This window comes from Prionailurus viverrinus, chromosome E2, assembly GCF_022837055.1.
Source record: "Prionailurus viverrinus isolate Anna chromosome E2, UM_Priviv_1.0, whole genome shotgun sequence".
In the NCBI taxonomy this organism is placed as follows: domain Eukaryota; kingdom Metazoa; phylum Chordata; class Mammalia; order Carnivora; family Felidae; genus Prionailurus; species Prionailurus viverrinus.
Genome location: NC_062575.1, coordinates 34,142,165 through 34,160,246, shown reverse-complemented (window position 1 = coordinate 34,160,246; position 18,082 = coordinate 34,142,165). Strand labels below are relative to the sequence as shown.

At 52.1% G+C, this 18,082-nt stretch overlaps 1 protein-coding gene across 7 annotated transcripts in view; it reads left to right on the top strand.

Annotated features, from left to right (window-relative positions):
* The window catches only part of NOD2 (nucleotide binding oligomerization domain containing 2), a 39,079-nt gene that overhangs the window by 2,857 nt on the left and 18,140 nt on the right, over positions 1-18,082 (top strand). The window contains exons 1-5 of one of the 7 annotated variants that reach the window (XM_047836109.1): positions 130-200; positions 5,198-5,262; positions 6,592-7,058; positions 12,859-12,964; positions 15,824-17,642. In XM_047836109.1, the coding sequence (XP_047692065.1) occupies positions 5,253-5,262; positions 6,592-7,058; positions 12,859-12,964; positions 15,824-17,642 (2,402 nt within the window). In that variant the 5' untranslated portion in view covers positions 130-200; positions 5,198-5,252. Of the gene's footprint in view, positions 1-109; positions 201-4,707; positions 5,273-6,591; positions 7,059-7,626; positions 9,354-12,858; positions 12,965-15,823; positions 17,643-18,082 lie in introns of those variants that run through there. The other 6 variants (XM_047836108.1, XM_047836111.1, XM_047836113.1 and 3 more) reach the window with 6 other exon arrangements.

Below are 18,082 nucleotides of genomic sequence, written 5' to 3'. Positions count from 1 at the left end.
GGCAGGGTGGGTGGGCAGGGCGCAGGGGCGGGGCGTCCGGACTGGAGGGGCGGGGCCCGCCGGGTAGGGTGGCTAGGGAGAGTGCGGGGGGGTGGGGCACCCGGACCGGAGGGGCGGGGCGAGCGGAAAGGGTGTAAGAGTCAGAGCTTGGAGTTTTGGGCCAGACGGCGGGGAGGACTTGGGGCGCAGGTGACTGCGCGGTGAGTGTTCCCGGATCCGGCACCTGAGCGCGGGGAGGGGCTGGGCGCTCAGAGTCCGGTCCCTCGGACTCGGACATCTGGCTTTCCAGCCGGGCTCGGGGAGGCCTTGCCCTGGTTTTCCGTTCGGGTGTCCCGGCCTCTAAATAGGAGGTAGAAGGAAAGGGGGCTTCTGGAGGTAGGGGAGCCCCCTGGCGGGCAGTGTCTACAGAGGATAGGGAGGTTTGGGGGGCGTGAGCAGAACTTCCGGGCCCCGGGCCCAGGAGCTTTTGCTGTCTGAAGAGAAGTTGTGTCTGGCCTTCCTGGTGGGTGTGGAGGGAGAACTTGCAGGATGAGAAGTCCTGAGGCGCAGGGCTGGCCTGGGAATTAGGAGGCCAGATTTCGGGTCTTAAAGGAGGCTACCCTCTCTCCGGGCCTCAGTTTCCCCCTCTTCAGCATGCCTGTGAGGGGGTGGGTGTAGGTGAGAGAGGGCCGGGGTGATCTCTAACCCTGCTTGGGGACTTGAAACTCTTAGGGGAGACTTCTGCCTCCTCCCCTCCCTTGGTGGGTGTGGAGACCCCTGCTCATCCCCAGCCCTTCCCACCCAGGCCCCCACACCAGGGCCTGCCCAGCCTTGCATCCTGTGTGCCTTCCGCCTTCTCCTTTAGTGCTCATGTTGGGGAGCAGCCATCTGGTCCTACTTGCTTTTGAGCAAACTAAAAAGCCTCCCCAAATCTTCTCTGGGAGGGCCTCCCCCAGCGGGACCCCAGGCTGTGTGTCTGCTCTTGGCTTCTTCCCCTCTTTCTGAGCCCTTAGGCTTGTCCCTCTTGTGGCCTCCGTCTCCCCATGGGCTGGTCTTGTCTGCCTGGTCCTGTCCCCTTGGGGACACCAGAGTGTCATTTCCATTGCCTCTGCTCTCAGATTCTCTTTGCCAATTTGGGATCTGAGGCTGGGAGGGACTCCTATCTGGCCCAGCCACCTCCCACTGAGTGCAAGATCCCTCTGCTGGGTATGCCCAGTGACAGTGACTTACGAGGTGCCCGTTCAGTGTCCTACAGCTCTTGTAACAATTAGCTAAAATCTATGACTTGCAGATTTCCCCTGCTTGGTTCCACTTCTGCCTCCTGGAACCATGCAGAGTAAATGCATTCTTTTTTATTTTGAAAGAGAGAGAGACAGAGAGACAGAGAGAGAGAGAGACAGCGTGAGTTGGGGAGGGGCAGAGAGTGAGGGAAAGAGAGAATCCCAAGCAGACTGTGCCCTGTCAGCACAGAGCCCTGTGCGGGGCTTGAACCCATGAACCACGAGATCATGACCTGAGCCGAAATCAAGTGTTGGACACTTAACCAACTAAGCCACCCAGGCGCCCCAGAGTAAATTCATTCTTTTATTCATTCAAATGATCTTTATTGATACACTGGGTAAGACAGTGGGGCTATAGTGGTAAAAAAAAAAAAATCAGACAAAACTCCCTGCCTCATGGAGTTGGTATTCTAGAAAGGAGGAGGACAGCAATCAAATAAGAACATACGTGATATATCAGGCTGTGAGCGGTGCTGCGGAGAAAAACAAAGCAGGCACGGGGGATGAGGGCTGGGGTTGGGTATTGCAATTGTATATAGCATAATCAGGGAGGGCCTCCCTGAGGTGGTGACAATTGAGCAAAGCCTTGAAGGAGGTGAAGGGTGAGCTATGTGAATATCTGACGGGAAGGACAGTTCACCTGTAGAGGGAAGAGCACAGAGCATGTGCAAAGGCCCTCAGGTAGAGGCATGCCTGGTGGGAGCAGGTCCAGCTTGTTCTGGAAACAAGGAAGAAGTCTGTGTGGCTGGAGCAGGGTGGGTGAGGTGCCCGTGGGGGATTAGTAGGACATGAGTACAGAGAGGTAAGGGGTGAGGAGGTGGGTGTCTGTTGCATGGGGCCTTGAAGGCCACTGTGAGGACTTTGGTTTTTACTCTGAATGCATTGGGATCCACTGGAGGACTTTGAAGGCAGGAGTCACCTGCTCTGACTCAGGAGTTAGCAGACTAAGACTGTAGAGAGGTGAGGGCAGAAAGCGTGGAGTAGGGGGACAGCGAGGGGAACACTGTTGTCATTCTGGGAAGAGACCCTGGGGGCTTGTACCCATGATATAGAGGCCGTGGGAAAATACCAGATTTTCCAATTTGAGGTATAGTTTGAAGGTAGAGTCAGGGAGATCAGGATGGGAGAGAAAGGTAGAGTCCAGGATGGGTCGGAGGTTTTTGGCTGGTGAGTCTGGAAATTTGGCCCTGCTGTCACCCGAGATGGGGGCTGTCTAGGGGATCTGGAGTGTTACGCTTTTTAAGTGTGAGATGCCCATTAGGCAGTCAGATAAGTTTAGTGGGGAGGTTGGAGCCAGAAGGAAAGTTGGGGGCTGGCATTTCAAGCCAGAAGAGCAGGTGAGCTCATTTAGGGAGGGAGACACAACTCTGGGGCTCCCAGCATCAGGAACTAGCCAAGGAGACAGAAGGAGCAGCCGGTAGGATGGGAGGAGAAGTCAGAATTGGGGGAGTGTTTCAAGGAGAGAGAGAGAGAGAGAGAGTATTCTGATAGATGCCTTTGCAGAGCTAGCCAGTCCAGAGCTGAGAGCCCAGCAATGTGCACGACACTGGTGGCCATCTGGGGGGCCCAGGAGGACGTGCCCGGAGGGCATGGGAGGGGAGGACTGGAGGAAAGCAGTATGGGCAAGAGACAAGGGCTCCTGCTTTGAAGGGAGTCACAGAATTGGGGTGGGAGCCGGCAGAGGAAGAGGGCTCTTATTCTCCTGATGGAGAGACTGCAGTCTGTGTGCAGGAGGGAAATGGTCTCCCAGAGAGAAGCTCGGGGAAGGGGGGCAGAACACAAGAGGGTTGCAGGAGGGGCAGGGCTGGGTCCAAGGCCCCAGGGAAGGCCTGGGCCCCGCTGAGATAGAGGAGCCAAGGTTCCCTGGGCCTCCCTCCTCTGGCCTGCACGGGCCCAGGGGGCTGAAATTTCAACCCTTAAGCAAATCAGTGGGCTCAGAGCTCTGGAGAAAGTCGGCTGGCTGCGGTCTCAGGAAGGAAGGAGGTGTCAGGTCCTGGGCCTGGGCCCCGGGCCAGAGGGTCAGGGGAGGCCCACGTGGGTTGCCCCTTTTACTTGACTCTGTTTCATGCCTCTTTCTTTTCATGGGCCTCACCTTCCTCAAGGGAAGACTGTGAAGGACTCCAAACTTGCAGTAACTCAAGTAGAGAAGAAAAGACAGTGGAGATAGATTTAGTTCGTCTGAAGGGGAAGTCTGAACAGGTGATAAGGAGGCAAGAAGCGGGATTTTCGGGACGGTTTTTATGCAATAAGGGTTGACTGGCCATCTGTTTTCTCTTGCTCCCAATTTAAGCTAAAGCAAGAAAAACTTAAGTTGGACATGAAGAAATTCCTGAGCTGGCAGCAAGGCCAGGTTTTCTCCCCGGATGTTTACAAGGATGTTAGGAGAACAATGCCTGCTCAGAGGCAGGGGTCTGACCAAATTGGTCCTTGGGGATTCCACCTGCTCTGAGGTTTCTGGAAGGAGGCCAGGGAAGAGTTGGGACTTTCCAGCTGCTGGTGGGGGACCAGAGCCCCAACCCTTAGGGCTGGGGCCTGTCTCTCCCTGCAGGTGTCCACAAATCCTTGATATCACCAGTTGGGTGTGTGTGGCTCAAGCATTCTTGGGATGTTTGGGAAGGGCCCCTGCTTGTCCCCTTGTGGGTGAGCACAGTTGTGGGTGTGTCTCAGGTCTGGGGGGGGGGGGTCTGTCAGTGCAGGTCATGGTGGACGCACAGGGCTTTCCACCAGAGCGGATGAAAATTACCTACTTCTGCACAGTGGCTTGGCCAGCTCTGGCCTCCAGACCATCCTTTCAGGATTTCCCCGGGAGCTGGGGTCTGTGGGGAAATCTAGACCCGCCGGTCCTGTGTCAGGCAGCCTTTGCCTTCGTGCCCAAGGCCTGCCCCCAGGGGACTTGGCCATGCCCACCAAGCCTAATGATCTCTGCAGGGGGAGAGGGTGGCCTAGGCTCTCCCGATGCAGAAGAGTGGGCTGCTGTTCATTCCCACGCATCCTCTGGGTAAGAGGATGTCAGCAAGGAATGTCAGGTCTCCTGTTTTTGATTCCTGGTCTCACACGTACCCGCCAGGCATTGGGTCAGAGGGAGAGCACCCACCCCATTTCTGGGCTGTTCTCAGAGGGAGGTGGTTCTTTGCCCCAGGTCCTGGACAGGTGTGGCGGCGGGTCTGGCGTTTCCACAGCTGAGAGCCATGCCAGGGCCAAGCCCAGACCTCTTCCTACCTGTCCTGTTCTCTCCTTTCCCCGCGTCCCATCTCTACCCTCCTGACTCCTCTGCTTGGCAGTGGACACAGGGCGGAGGCCTGCTTGTCCAGAGAGATCTATTTCAGTTCCTGACTTGCAGCAGCCGCTGCACTGGGGATGCCCTCGCAAGCTGCCAGACCTGCAGGTAACCTTGCTGCCTCAGTCTCCTCATGTGGCCAGCCCAAGGATTTCCATCCTAAGTGTTGGCAGCAGTCTGGGTTGGAGACGTCTCCTGTCCCTTCCTTTGGCTGGCATACGTGGACCGGCGTAGAATGTTCCAGCCCCTCCCCTTCCTCGGTGGAGTTTTGATTCATAAGCATTCCCCCCACCGTCCCCCACGCCTCCCCGGGGCTCAGCCCTGTGCCAAGCTTATGGATGCCAGGATGAGTAAGACCCAGGCTTCTGCTTGGGCCAAGAAGGACGGGAGACACATAAACAGTAACGAGGAAAGTTGCAAAATCTCTAGGCACCTTGGCATCTGCTCCCTCGAGTATCTCAGAATGTCTCTGTTTTGTAAAAACAAGGAGGTGTTGCCCTTCCTTTTCCCTTTCCCTTTCCCTTTCACTTTCTCTGGGCACTGTACCAGTCCGCGTCCCTGGTCCCTGTGACAGTCGCACAATGGAGCCCGCTGAGAGATTTTCCCTGCTGCTTGGGGACCCTCCCAGGGCTTGGAGCTCAGAGAAATCTCTTCCCCTCAGATTCCCAGAACCCAGAGTCTGAAGGCGGAGCCCAGAGCAAGCCACTGACAGAGGCATGACGGCATGTAATGTGTGGTGCGGTGGCGGGAGTGAAAGGGAAGGGAGGGCCTGGGGGCAGTTGGGAAGGAGGCGGTGGTAAGTGGGGTCCGTGCTCTCCTAGGCTTTGAAATGACTTAGTTTGCGCTATGATTTTTGCTTCACCTGGGGCTAAGATTTTTTTTTTAATGTTTATTTTTTAGAGAGAAAGAGAGACAGAGTGCTAGTGGGGGAGGGGCAGAGAGAGAGAGGGGGACACAGAATCTGAAGCAGGCTCCAGGCTCCGAGCTGTCAGCACAGAGCCCGACGCGGGGCTTGAACTTATCATAAATGGTGTGAGATAATGACCTGAGCTGAAGTCGGACACTTAAGCAACTGAGCCACCCAGGTGCCCCTGAGATTTTTTTTTAAGCTTATTTATTTTGAAAGAGACAGACAGACAGACAGACAGACAGAGTAAGCATGCATGTGTGAGCAGGGGAGGGGCAGAGAGAGAGGGAGTCCCGAGCGGGCTCCGCTCTGTCAGCACAGAGCTCGATGCCAGGCTTGAACTCACGAACCCATGAGATCATGACCTGAGCCGAAATCGAGTAGGACATTTAACCGACTGAGCCACCCAGGTGTCCCTGGGTTGGGATCTTGACAGCAGTATTCTGTCCTGTCCCTTGGAATCGCAGTGGGTTACCTACCAGGCATGGGCTCGGGCCCCTGTGTGGAACCCAAATATGGAGGGGATTGAAGGCATGCTTTCTGGAATTGCACTGCTTACGTTCAAACCCCAGCCCTACCTCATCTGTCTGTGAATTCTTGTCTAAGTCACTTGGCCTTCCCGTGCCTCAATTTCTTCGTCTGTAAAATGGGGCCGACATAGCATCTACTTCAGAGTGCTGACGAATTCACATGTGAAAGCATTTAGTATGGTGCCAGCATTTTGCCTGTGCTTAGTAGCTATTAGCTGTCATTGGAGAGAGTGCTGCTGTCCGCCTGAATCCAGCCGGCAGGGCATAGCCCCCTCCTAAGATCTCAAAGAGTGTTCATTTCCAGGTCCCTTGAGAACATTGCTCATAATATCAGCACAAGCCTTACTAAACTTCTTAAGGCAGGGAGGAAGTGCAGATGTGGAAACCAGGGGTCTTGATTTAACTCCTGGCTGCTTCGAACTCTCTGTGGGACCTTGGACCAATTTCTTGCCTTCTCTGGGCCCCAGTCTGTACATCTGTATAATGGAGAGTGTGGACTGGGTGATATCCGAGCAGATCTGTGGCCTCTCCGGACTTGGGGTGGGACCGACTTGCCCCCTCCACTGCCCCCTGCCTGCCTCCAGAGGAGTCCTGTGCTGATCTCACTCTCCTTCCCAGGTTATGAGATGTGCACACAGGAGGCTCTCCAGGCGCAGAGGAGCCAGCTGGTGGGGCTGCTGGTCTCGGGGTCCCTGGAGGGCTTCGAGAGCATCCTGGACTGGCTGCTTTCCTGGGAAGTCCTCTCCTGGGAAGACTACGAGGGCCTCAGCCTCCTGGGCCAGCCCCTCTCCCAGTTGGCCAGGCGCCTCCTGGACACTGTCTGGAAGAAGGGTGCTTGGGGCTGTGAACAGCTCATTGCAGCTGTCCGGGAGGCCCAGACCGGCTGTCAGGCTCCGGAGCTTTCCTGCCGCTGGGATCCCCACTCAACCCACCCAGCGCATGACCTGCAGAGTCACCGGCCCGCCATCGTCAGGAGACTCTACAGCCACGTGGAGGGCGTGCTGGACCTGGCACAGGAGCGGGGTTTCATCAGCCGGTATGAATGTGATGAAATCAGGCTGCCTGTTTTCACGTCATCCCAGCAGGTAAGGCACTTCCGTTTTGGGCGATCAGAATTCATAGGAAAAGGGTGTTTAGTCACCGAGACTAAGTGGCCTTTGTGGAGTCAGCCCTCTGGGGAGAAAGGTGATGGGATGCTCCCTAACAAGGCAGCCAGGCAGGTAAAAGTTGTTCAGGGCCTGCTTTGTGCGACTGTGGGCTTCTCTCTGGGGACTCTCCATCCTTAATCTCCCCTGTCTCCTTTCCTCATCTGTAAAGCATCAGTAAAGCTCTCGGGAGAAGTCACTGAGTTCATCTGCATGATGCTTAGAATGGTTTCTAGCAGATTCACTGCTCGTTTCCATTGGCTGCTCTCAGCTCTGTTCTCAATGCTATTCTGTACTCGTATGCTTTTTGGCTCTCTTGAGTTAACAGCCCAACAGATGATGAAAATTCGTTGGATTGTATCTGTATTTAATAATTTTTACGTTGCACTTAGTACATCATTTAACTTCATAGTTAATTGTTAATTATTAGTAAGAGCCTGCTATGGACTAATGTAGCCTAAATGTCCACGTTGGATTTCTGATACGGACTTGCATTGGCTCGTGGACCTTCAGAGCTGGGGTGCAACTCCCTCCGAGGATGCCATTCCACGAGACCAGAAAAGTGTCTTGGAAACTCTTTAACACTTTTCCCCAGACAGTGACCCTCAGGGCTCTTGTGGTACAGATGGAACAGTAGCTGACATTCCATTTTATATATTGGAAAATTGATGCCCAGAAAAGGGGTTTGGTGGCATGAGAGTGCCATGTTGGACCGAGTACCTTGACTCGTTTCTTCATTGTTAATTTATTCATTCATTTATTTGGCCAGAATATAGGTAGATGCCTACTATGTGCCAGATTCTTGAATCTTATTGGGCTCGATAAGCAGGCACTCAATAAATACTTGTTGATGAAGCACATGGGTTATTGAATGAATTACAGCTAAATTGCAGCATTAGGATGGGCTGAATTGGGGGACTTTCTAGTTTTTATTTGACTATTAAAAAAAGTGGATTTGGCATTTAGGTAAGTGGTTGAGACTGATAGGATAAGCCAGTCTGTCCTCAAGACTGTTTTAAAGCTAGCTCAAGGTGGCTGAGTATTTACAGAGCAGATGTGATGTGGTCCCCTCTCGTTACTCTTTAGTTCACATGAAACCTACAATTGTCCCCTGAGTACTAGCTCCTTGATCCTGGCCCTGTGGGGATTACAGAAGACATGTTAGTTGTTGCACCTACCTTGGTGTCTTTTGTGATCTATTGAGGGGATCAAATCAGCCCACACGGGAAGTTAAAGAATTGTGTCTTGTCATTTTTGATGGCGTGTTCAACAGTGTGGTCTGGTCTGCATGCTCTGAGGGGTTTAGAGAAGGTAGCCTCGGGTCTAGAGAAAACAGGGCACTAAGAGAGGAGGTAATTGGATTGATGAAAAAAGAAAATAGGAGAACTCATGGGCCAAAGAAGAAATCGTAATGGAAATCAGAAAATATTCGGAACCAAACAATAATGAGAACCTGGTTTATAAAAAATTTATGGGGGACAGTGAAAGCAGAACATAGAAGGAAATTTGTAACCTTAAATACTGATATTAGGAAAGAAGAAAGGCTGCATTTTAACAAGCTAAGAATCCATCTGAAGAAAGGGCTCTGTGGGCAGCAGAAGCAGGGAGGGCTGGGACTGAGCTGAGTAGCTGACAAGAGATCTGCAGGTGGTAGGAGTTTACAAAGGGACTGGGCTGCCTGAGGTTGAAGTTTTTAGAATCCAGTTCTCTCTGAGCCTGTTTTGAGCTCTGGAATGCTATTGTTCTCGAACTTGGTGGCTTTCCTTCAGTGGCTGCATTTCTGACAAGTGTGGGTGGCTCTTGTGGTGTGTCCCACTAACCTTATCTCCCCAATCCAGGACTGCCTTGTATACTCTCATATACTGACCTTATAATTTCCTGTAAAGACGTGGTTGTCATAGATTGCAGGTTGGGGGCTGAAAAATGCTATGGAACGAATCCAAATGTAAGGTAAAGAACCATATCCTTAAATACCCAATGCTACTATTCACTGAGTGCCTACCATGTGCCGGGCACTGTCCTTCGCCTCTATATTTATTGTCTCTAAGCCACACTGCTACCTTCCAAGGGTGTAGTGTTGGCTATACTCTTTCTTAACAGTGAACACTACTACCCAAACTACCCATTTGAGAAGTGGCCCAGCTAGAGTTCAAATCCAGGCCTGACTGTCTCCAGAGCTTATGGTCTTTACTCTCTGACATGAAATATGGGGCTTCGTGGGGTGAACTCGCACAGGTGAGCATAACAGTTGTTAGCAAACCTGAGGCTGTAATACCAGCTGTCCATCTGACTCGTGCACCTGCTAAGGTGGCTAGGGCCAGGGTGTCAGACTGAATCGCTTGACTCTTTTACAATATTAACTCCAAGACCTTTGACTTGGGAAATGTAGCATGCCAGCAGAGAAACGTATAATGCCCTATATGGTGGTATAAACATGTTCCCATTCACCCATGCGAAGGCATAGAATGTTACCAGTACTTTCCGCGATCGCAACCGCTAGCCTGACTTCTGTGTTAAATCAATTCTTTGCTTTTCTTTATAGTTTTAACACCTTATGCAATGATTCTCCAAGCAATGTGTTTCGTTTTGAAAAACATGTAGCAAGCACAAGCATAGCGGTGTCTGGAAAGGGTAGTGCTGCCTCGCTTTCTTGGATGCAGGCTCCCAGGAGCAGGGATGCCGAACAGGGTCTCAGGGACATGGTCTGGCTTCACCTTCTCAAGTTTGTATGGGCTCCTGCTGAGAAATCAGTGGGCAAGGTCATGAGTGAGTCCTGAGAAATACAGATTCACTACAGCTGGAGGATCTGGTAGGGCGGATATGAGTCAGGGGCCGGATGTCCAGCTGGAATATGGTCAGAGGAAGTGGGCTCTCTGTGTGTTCATTTGTAAGCTTGTCAAAGGCTCTTCCAGCTCCCAGGAATAGGGCCAGGCCAAACACTTCTGTGGGATGAAATGGGTGTCCTCAGCTGACCCAGGCAACAGGGGGCGAGAGAAAGAATGATATTAGCCTGTGACGCAGACACGCCAGATATAGATAAGGATTAGAGCCAGGCCTGCCTGGACATTTAGGATATAATTACCCTCAACAGGTCTGAGTTTTAAGTCACACTGCTCCAATCTTCCTCGACTAGTAGTCTTCTGCTTACAGTGCAGAGCCGTCATCCCAAGATCTCCCTTTATGGTCCTCTTGTGTTGGTTTTCCTAAATCCTGATTACTAGGTCTTCCTTTTCATGGTTTGTTCTATTCTGGGAGATCAGGTCTCACCTCTGCTTTAAAATGAGTATATAGGAGTTAAATTTTAAGCTCTTCTATATCACAGACTTTCCTCATATTTGGTCAGTAATTTGGCTGGGTATAGAATTCTGGGTTGGTCATCATTTTTCTTCAGAATTTGGAGATGACTACTCCCTTATCTGCTGTCTTCCAGAGAAGAATTGCTAGAATTCCAAAACTATTTTATAACTCGTTCTGGAAGCATGTAAAATTTTCTTTTGGCCCTTAACATTCTGAAATTTCACAATGATGTGCCTTAGTGTTTTTGCCATTGTGCTGGACACTCAAGGGGCACTTTGAACCGAAAACTCATGTCTTTATTGTCTGGAAAATTTTCTTGGTTACTTCATTGGTGATTTCTTTCTGTTTTCTCTCTTCTCTCTTTATGGAACTACTATTTGAATTTTAGGACTCCTGGACTGATCCCCTAATTTTCTTCTCCTTCTTTTCTGTTTTCCATCTCTGTGTGCTTTTGTACTACTTCCCCTATGATATCTTCAACTTATCTTTAAAACCTTGCATTTTTCATTTTTGCTATCACTTTTAATTTCCAAGAGCTATTTAAAAATGTTTCTTATTATAGCATCCTGTTTTTGTTTTATGGATGCAATTTCTTGTCTTACTTAAGGATCATAATGATACGGTGTGGGTTTTTTGGTGTTGTTGTTATTGTCATTGTTTGTTTGTTTTGGGGGGGGCAGATTTTATTTTTTCACCCTGCGTAACCTTTTTATCCTACAAGTTGCTTTTCCCTTCTCCACTTATTTGGGCTCAGTCTCCCATATTAGATGCTTTCTTTGGGCATATGATGATCCTTAGTTGTCTTCTCATGACTGAAATAGACTCTCTAAAACTCACTGGAAACTCAGAGGCTGCAGGTGATACTTGTCTACCTTGAGTTTCACTGTAGACATTTTGGGAAGTGGTTCTACTTGTATCTTGAGACCTTTCCCCCTAGGTTGGTCAAGTTACCAGTGTAGACGTCACAGACCTCCTGCCTGGAAGTTAAGGTCTGACCACCAGAGTTGTGGGAACCCAGTGAGTTAGAGGGCTGAGGGCTGGGTGGTTATAGTGTTGGGGAGAGGTATCAGCATTCAATACTCATTTTGCACGTGGTCATTTAAACCTTCTTTTAGGGTATGACACCCACTTCCATTATTGTACCTGGTACCTCCCAGTCCAAGGACCCTGTTTGAGCCTTTCCAGAATGTAAATCTCCGCACTTTGCCATGGCAGGGCAGGGATGGTTGCTGTTGACTTGGAGTGGGTAAAGGAAATTGGAGATCTGTTTTATAAACCACTTTGACTTAGCCCTCCTTAATTTGACCATTTCCTTTGGTTCTCAAGGTACCTGATGCTTTTTTTTTTTTTTACATGATAAGATTTTTTAAAGTTCGTCATTTATTTCTTTTTATTTATTTTTTTTGACAGAGAGATAGCAAGCAGGGAAGGGGCAGAGAGAGAGGGAGAAAAAATCCCAAGCAGGCTCCACCCTGCCAGTGCAGAGCCCTACGCGGGGCTGGAACTCACGAACTGCGAGATCACGACCTGATCCAAAATCAAAAGTCAGATGCTTAACCGACTGAGCCACCCAGGTGTCCCTGTACCTGATGCTTTTAATTCCAGAGACCTTTATAGATTCTGAGATGTACATTGTGTGCTTTTCAACCTGCCTGTTGTTGGATGAGGATTTGGCCTTCGGGGCTCTTCTAAGTCTATTACTATTTATTCATTTGGCAAGTCCTTAAGTGCGTGCTCTGTGCCAGCACTGTTCTAGGTGTTGAGGATATATCGGTGAACAAAACAGACAAAAACCCTTGTCCTGGAAATACTCACATTCCAGTGCAGGGAGATGGGCAATAAGCAAAGGGAGGAAATGGCAGAACATCCCGGGAGGTGATATGGGCTGTGGAAGAGAAGTAGAATGTGTCCCAGGGTTCAGAGTTACAGAGTTGCACCTGTAGGTGTGGGGGTGGGTGTAGATTAGGGGTTTTGTTTTGGGTATGTTAAGCCGGAGGTGTTTATGGAACATGTAAGTGGAGACAGCAGGGAGGTAGTTTGAGATGTGCCCAGCGAAGGTTCAGGGGAGCAGTTCAGGTTGGCGATGAAAATGTGGGAGGTCATACTCAGAGATGGGATTTCAAGCCTCAGGGCTCCATGAAATCGCCTCTCTTCCAAATGATTTGCAGCTTCCAGAACTGTTTTTCCTATCCTTGCAGGTTTATAGATTTATGTCTTTTTTTTTTCCCTTTCCTTTTTTTATGTTATTCACTCTTATTCGGGGCCAGATTGGCTGTGTGTTCGCTCTGCCACATAATACCGTGTCTCGCTGTTGTGGCTGTTTTACTGGCCTTTTATTGTGGTGGGGGGAGAGACGTCTATGAAATTGGAGTAATCCGCGGAAACCTTCACACACCCGTCCGTCGGCTTTCTGGAAAGACACCGACTTTTGCTTTCCCCACAGGCAAGAAGGCTGCTGGATCTTGCGACCGTGAAGGCGAATGGGTTGGCCGCCTTCCTTCTACGACATGTTCAGGAATTGCCAGTCCCGGTGGCCCTGCCTTTCGGTGGTATGTATATGTTCTTCTCCGTTCATCAGAAAGGGAAAGAAAGGCTATACAGATTGAAGGTTAAGAGCGAAACTCCAGAGCGAGACATCCGTTAGATTTCTCCTCACTGGCTGTGCAGGCCTCCCTTAGGCTCAGTTTCCTGATTTCAAGGATAACACCACCACCGACTCACCGGGCTAGTGGAAAGATCGAAAGGGTTCCCATGTGTAATACTAGGGTTAGCTTTTATTCGTGAGCTGCAGCGTGAAAACTGGAGCTACCACGCGTTGAAGCTAAAAACAGGTGTCCCATACTGGCCAAACTCTTATTATCTGCACTGAAAAGGAGACACTTTTGAGATAGGGCTGTTATCTCTTGATTTCTGCAGTCGCTATCAGAAACCCCAGGACCGAGTGGATTTAGATAATGTGGTATCTCTCATTGCACACAGTTCACCGACCCATCTCTGGAACGGGAGGGGCTCAGATAAGTCAGCTGCAACAGCTCAGGCGTCCTCCCGGGTGCTTTGTTGGCGACAGTCTTAAGAAATGGCTATTATTTTTTCCACTTTACAGAGGTGAAAACTGGGGCAGGGAGGGCGAGTGACGGGCTGGGGAGCACAGTGCCCCGACGGGCCCTTGGTTAATGTGTGCCATTGACATCATCAAGCACAGCTGGCTTTCATGCGTTTTGCCACTATGACATGGTGCAAGATCCCCCAGGGTGACAATTCCGAAGTTGATGATGGACATGTATTTGGGTTTCAAATGAGAGATACCTTTTTTTTTTTTTTTTTTTTTTCCTTTCTCCCCCTGGAGAATTTTATATTGTTGGTGGCTGGAAAACCTGCCTTAGAAATCAGGGTATTAGAGGGGCACCTAGGTGGCTCAGTCGGTTGAGCGTCTGACTTCGGCTCAGGTCACGATCTCACAGTTCTTGGGTTTGAGCCCCGCGTCGGGCTCTGTGCTGACAGCACAGAGCCTGGAGCCTGCTTTAGGTTCTGGGTCTCCCTCTTCCTCTGACCCTCCCCTGTTTGCGCTCTGTCTCTCTCTCTTTCAAAAATAAACGTTAAAAAAAAAAAATCAGGATATTAGAGAAAAAGGTGTATATCTTCTGGTATCCATTCAGGGCTCCTGGTATATCCAGAGGGCATTAAGAGCAGTGATAATCATCAGCTCTGGGAGCAGAAGAGGAGACACAAACACAGGGCATCTCCTTCGGATGCATAAATACAGCTTTGGTATTCCAAGGGTGCTCTATGAGAATTTCTTGTTCCCTTCTGAGTTGAGAACAAATGGGCCAGTATTTGGTTGGGAGCAGTGAGGCCATGATGCTCTAAGGTCCCCCCACCCTGGGGCCTCTGGACCAGCACTTCCTCATTCCCTAAAAGGGAACTGCCCCCCGACACAGGAAGTGGTTTGTTCGCATTGGCTACTGGGATAATAAAGGAAAAGCAGCAGTCCTGTGGGCACACCCTGTGTTGCAGAGGGCCCGCGAAGAAGATGGGGAAGTGAGTCTTGATTAAAGAATCTCATCCACGTGCTTGACCCGGGCACCCTAGTGACGCCGAGACCATTCAGTGCCAGGTCCACTTGGATCATCCAGGATAATCTCCCCATCTCGGTGTCTTTAGTTCAGTCACATTTATTGAGTCCTTCTTAAATATAATTTGATTTGTTTTAATTTATGTTTTTATTTGAGAGAGAGAGAGAGAGAGTGGGGGAGGGACAGAATATCTCAGGCAGGCTCCATGCTTAGCAGGGCTCCATCCCATGACTCTGGGATCATGATCCGAGCTGAAATCAAGAGTTGGACGCTCAACCAACTGAGCCACCCAGGCGCCCCTGGCTAGTCCCTTTTTTTTTTATTAAAAAAAAAAATTAATATTTATTTTTGAGAGAGAGAGAGAGAGATACAGAGTATGATTGGGGGGGGGGGGTGGCGAGCAGAGAAAGAGGGAGGCCCAGAATCTGAAGAAAGCTCCAGGCTCTGAGCTGTCAGCACAGATCCCGATGTGGGGCTCAAACCCACGAACCGTGAGACCATGACCCGAGCTGAAGTCGGACGCCCAACCGACTGAGCCACCCAGGTGCTCCTCTGTCTAGTCCCTTTGTAGCAAGTCCAGTAACGTGTTCATAGATCATACGGATTAGGACATGGGTGCCGCTGGTGTGCCTACCAAATCCTTTAGTAATAATGATAATAAATACCATCTTCTGAGAATTTGTCATACGTCAGACATTCTTCCAAACTATTTTATCTCATTTCCTCCTGTAACAATCCTTCAAGGTGTGGATTGTCCCTAATTCGGGGGATAAGTATACTGAGGCCAGAAAGGTTGAGTGGCTTGTGCAAGCTAATGGTGGACCCAGCTTTCAAAGTCAGGTGTATCTGGCTTTAGAAACTGTGCTCCTAGGCTCTTACACCGTTTGTCTTTAGAAAGACACAACCGAGGTTGAGTGGTGAAGGCTATCTGACCAGTATGGCGGGACAGGCATTGGAATGCCAGTCTTCTGATCCCAGCCCAATGCTCCTTCTAATCTACAGATCTTCCCAATGTCAGTAATAATAATACCACTCGCTAATATCCTTTGAGCATTTTGTGTTGGACACTGAATGGAAGCACTTGACTTGAATTATCTTAATTGGTCCGTGTAAACCCTGTAAGGTAGGGACCACCATTTTCCTCCTTCACAGGGGGGGAGACCCGGGTTAAGGAAGGTTACGTGACTATCATCAAAGCCCGTAGCTTGCAAGGGGACAGCCAGGACTGGCCTGCGCCAGCTAGTGTCTCCACGCAGAACATCACATTCCCCCATGCACCTGCTCTGTCAGATGGCGTCTTCCCCACCAGCCTGCCTCACTTGCCTCTTCTTCCAGATGCCGCGTGTGAGAAGTACATGTCCAAGCTGAGGACCACGCTATCTGCTCAGTCTCATTTCCTGAGCACCTATGATGGGGCAGACAATCTTTGCCTGGAGGAAGTATACACAGAGAATGTTCTGGAAATCCGGACAGAGCTGGGCGTGGCCGGCCCCCCGCCGAAAAGCCCCGCCACCCTGGGCCTGGAGGAACTCTTCAGCACCTGTGGCCACCTGAACGAGGACGCTGACACCGTGCTGGTGGTGGGCGAGGCGGGCAGTGGCAAGAGCACTTTGCTGCAGCGGGTGCACTTGCTGTGGGCCACGGGGCGCCACTTCCGGGAATTCCTCTTTGTCTTCCCATTCAGCTGCCGGCAGCTGCAGCGTGTGGCAAAGCCGCTGTCCGTGCAGACGCTGCTCTTTGAACACTGCTGTTGGCCCGACGTCGGCCGCCAGGACGTCTTCCAGTTCCTCCTTGACCACCCCAACCGCGTCCTCTTAACCTTCGACGGCTTCGACGAGTTCAGGTTCAGGTTCACGGATCGCGGCGAGCGCCACTGCTCTCCGACTGACCCCACGTCGGTCCAGAATCTGCTGTTCAACCTACTGCAGGGCAACCTGCTGAAGAACGCCCGCAAGGTGTTGACCAGCCGTCCGGACGCGGTGTCGGCTCTCCTCAGGAAGTACCTGCGCGTGGAACTCAACCTGAAGGGCTTCTCGGAAGAGGGCATCGAACTGTACCTGAGGAAGCGCCACCGCGAGCCGGGGGTGGCCGACCGCCTCATCCGCATGCTCAGAGCGACCTCAGCCCTGCACGGCTTGTGCCACCTTCCCGTCATCACGTGGATGGTGTCCAAATGCCACCAGGAACTGTTGCTGCCGGGCGGGGGGTCCCCAAGGACCACCACGGGTATGTACCTGCTGATCGTGCAGCATTTTCTGCTGCGCGCCTCCCCGCCCGACGCGGCCCCCCGCAGCCCGGGGCCCGGGCTGCTTCGAGGCAGGCTCCCCGCCCTTCTGCACCTCGGCTGGCTGGCTCTCTGGGGCCTGGGCACGTGCTGCTACGTGTTCTCCTCCAGGCAGCTCCAGGCGGCACACGTCGACGGCGACGATGTCTCTCTCGGCTTCCTGGTGCGTGCCAAGAGCGTCGCGCCCGGGAGCGTCGCCCCCCTGGAATTCCTGCACATCACCTTCCAGTGCTTCTTCGCCGCCATCTACCTCGTGCTCAGCGCCGACGTGCCACCGTCCTCGCTCAGACGCCTCTTCCGCTGTCACACGCCGGGCGGCTCGCTCCTGGCCAGGCTGCTGCCCGCGGCGTGCGTGCGGCGCCCGGGGCGCGAGGAGGGCGGCGTGGCGGCGTTGCTCCAGGAGGCCGAGCCGCACAACCTCCAGATCACGGCGGCCTTCCTGGCGGGGCTGCTGTCCCGGGAGCACAGGGGCCTGCTGGCCGAGGGCCAGGCGTCTGAGAAGGCCCTGCTCCGGCGCCAGGTCTGCGCCCGGTGGTGTCTGTCGCGCAGCCTCCACAAACACTTTCACGCCATCCCCCCGGCCGTGCCCGGGGAGGCCAAGAGCATGCACGCCATGCCCGGGTTCGTCTGGCTCAGCCGCAGCCTGTACGAGATGCAGGAGGAGCGACTGGCGCGGGAGGCTGTGCGAGGCCTGAAGGTCGGGCACCTCAAGCTGACCTTTTGCGGCGTGGGCCCCGCGGAATGTGCCGCCCTGGCGTTCGTGCTGCGGCACCTGCGGCGGCCCGTGGCCCTGCAGCTGGACCACAACTCTGTAGGTGATGTTGGTGTGGAGCAGCTGCTGCCTTGTCTCGATGTGTGCAAGGCTCTTTAGTGAGTGTTGCTGGGCGCTGCCTGCTGTGCACGGGTTGGCGCGGGGGGGGGGGGGGGGGGTAGGGGGGGAAGGGATGCCACTCCGGAGATGCTGGTGTGGGAGCACCGATCTGGGACCCAGGAGTCGGGGCCCAGCACCAGTCTGCCACCCCTTCTGTGCAACCCCCAACCCAGCCCCTTCCCCGGTCCGAGCCTTCGTTACAACGTAGGAGAACGACAGCCATGCTTATTGAATGTCCTGGGTGTCAGGCACTGTGTTACACGCTTCCTGGAATTAATTCCTTTAATCTCCGTGACCACCCTGGGCAGTAGGCAGGGACATTATTATCCCCCTTAGCCTCAAAATTTTTTAATGTTTACTAATTTTTGAGAGAGAGAGAGAGAGCGTGAGCGGGGGACTGATAGAGGGTCTGAAGCAGGCTGTGTGATCCAAGACGCAA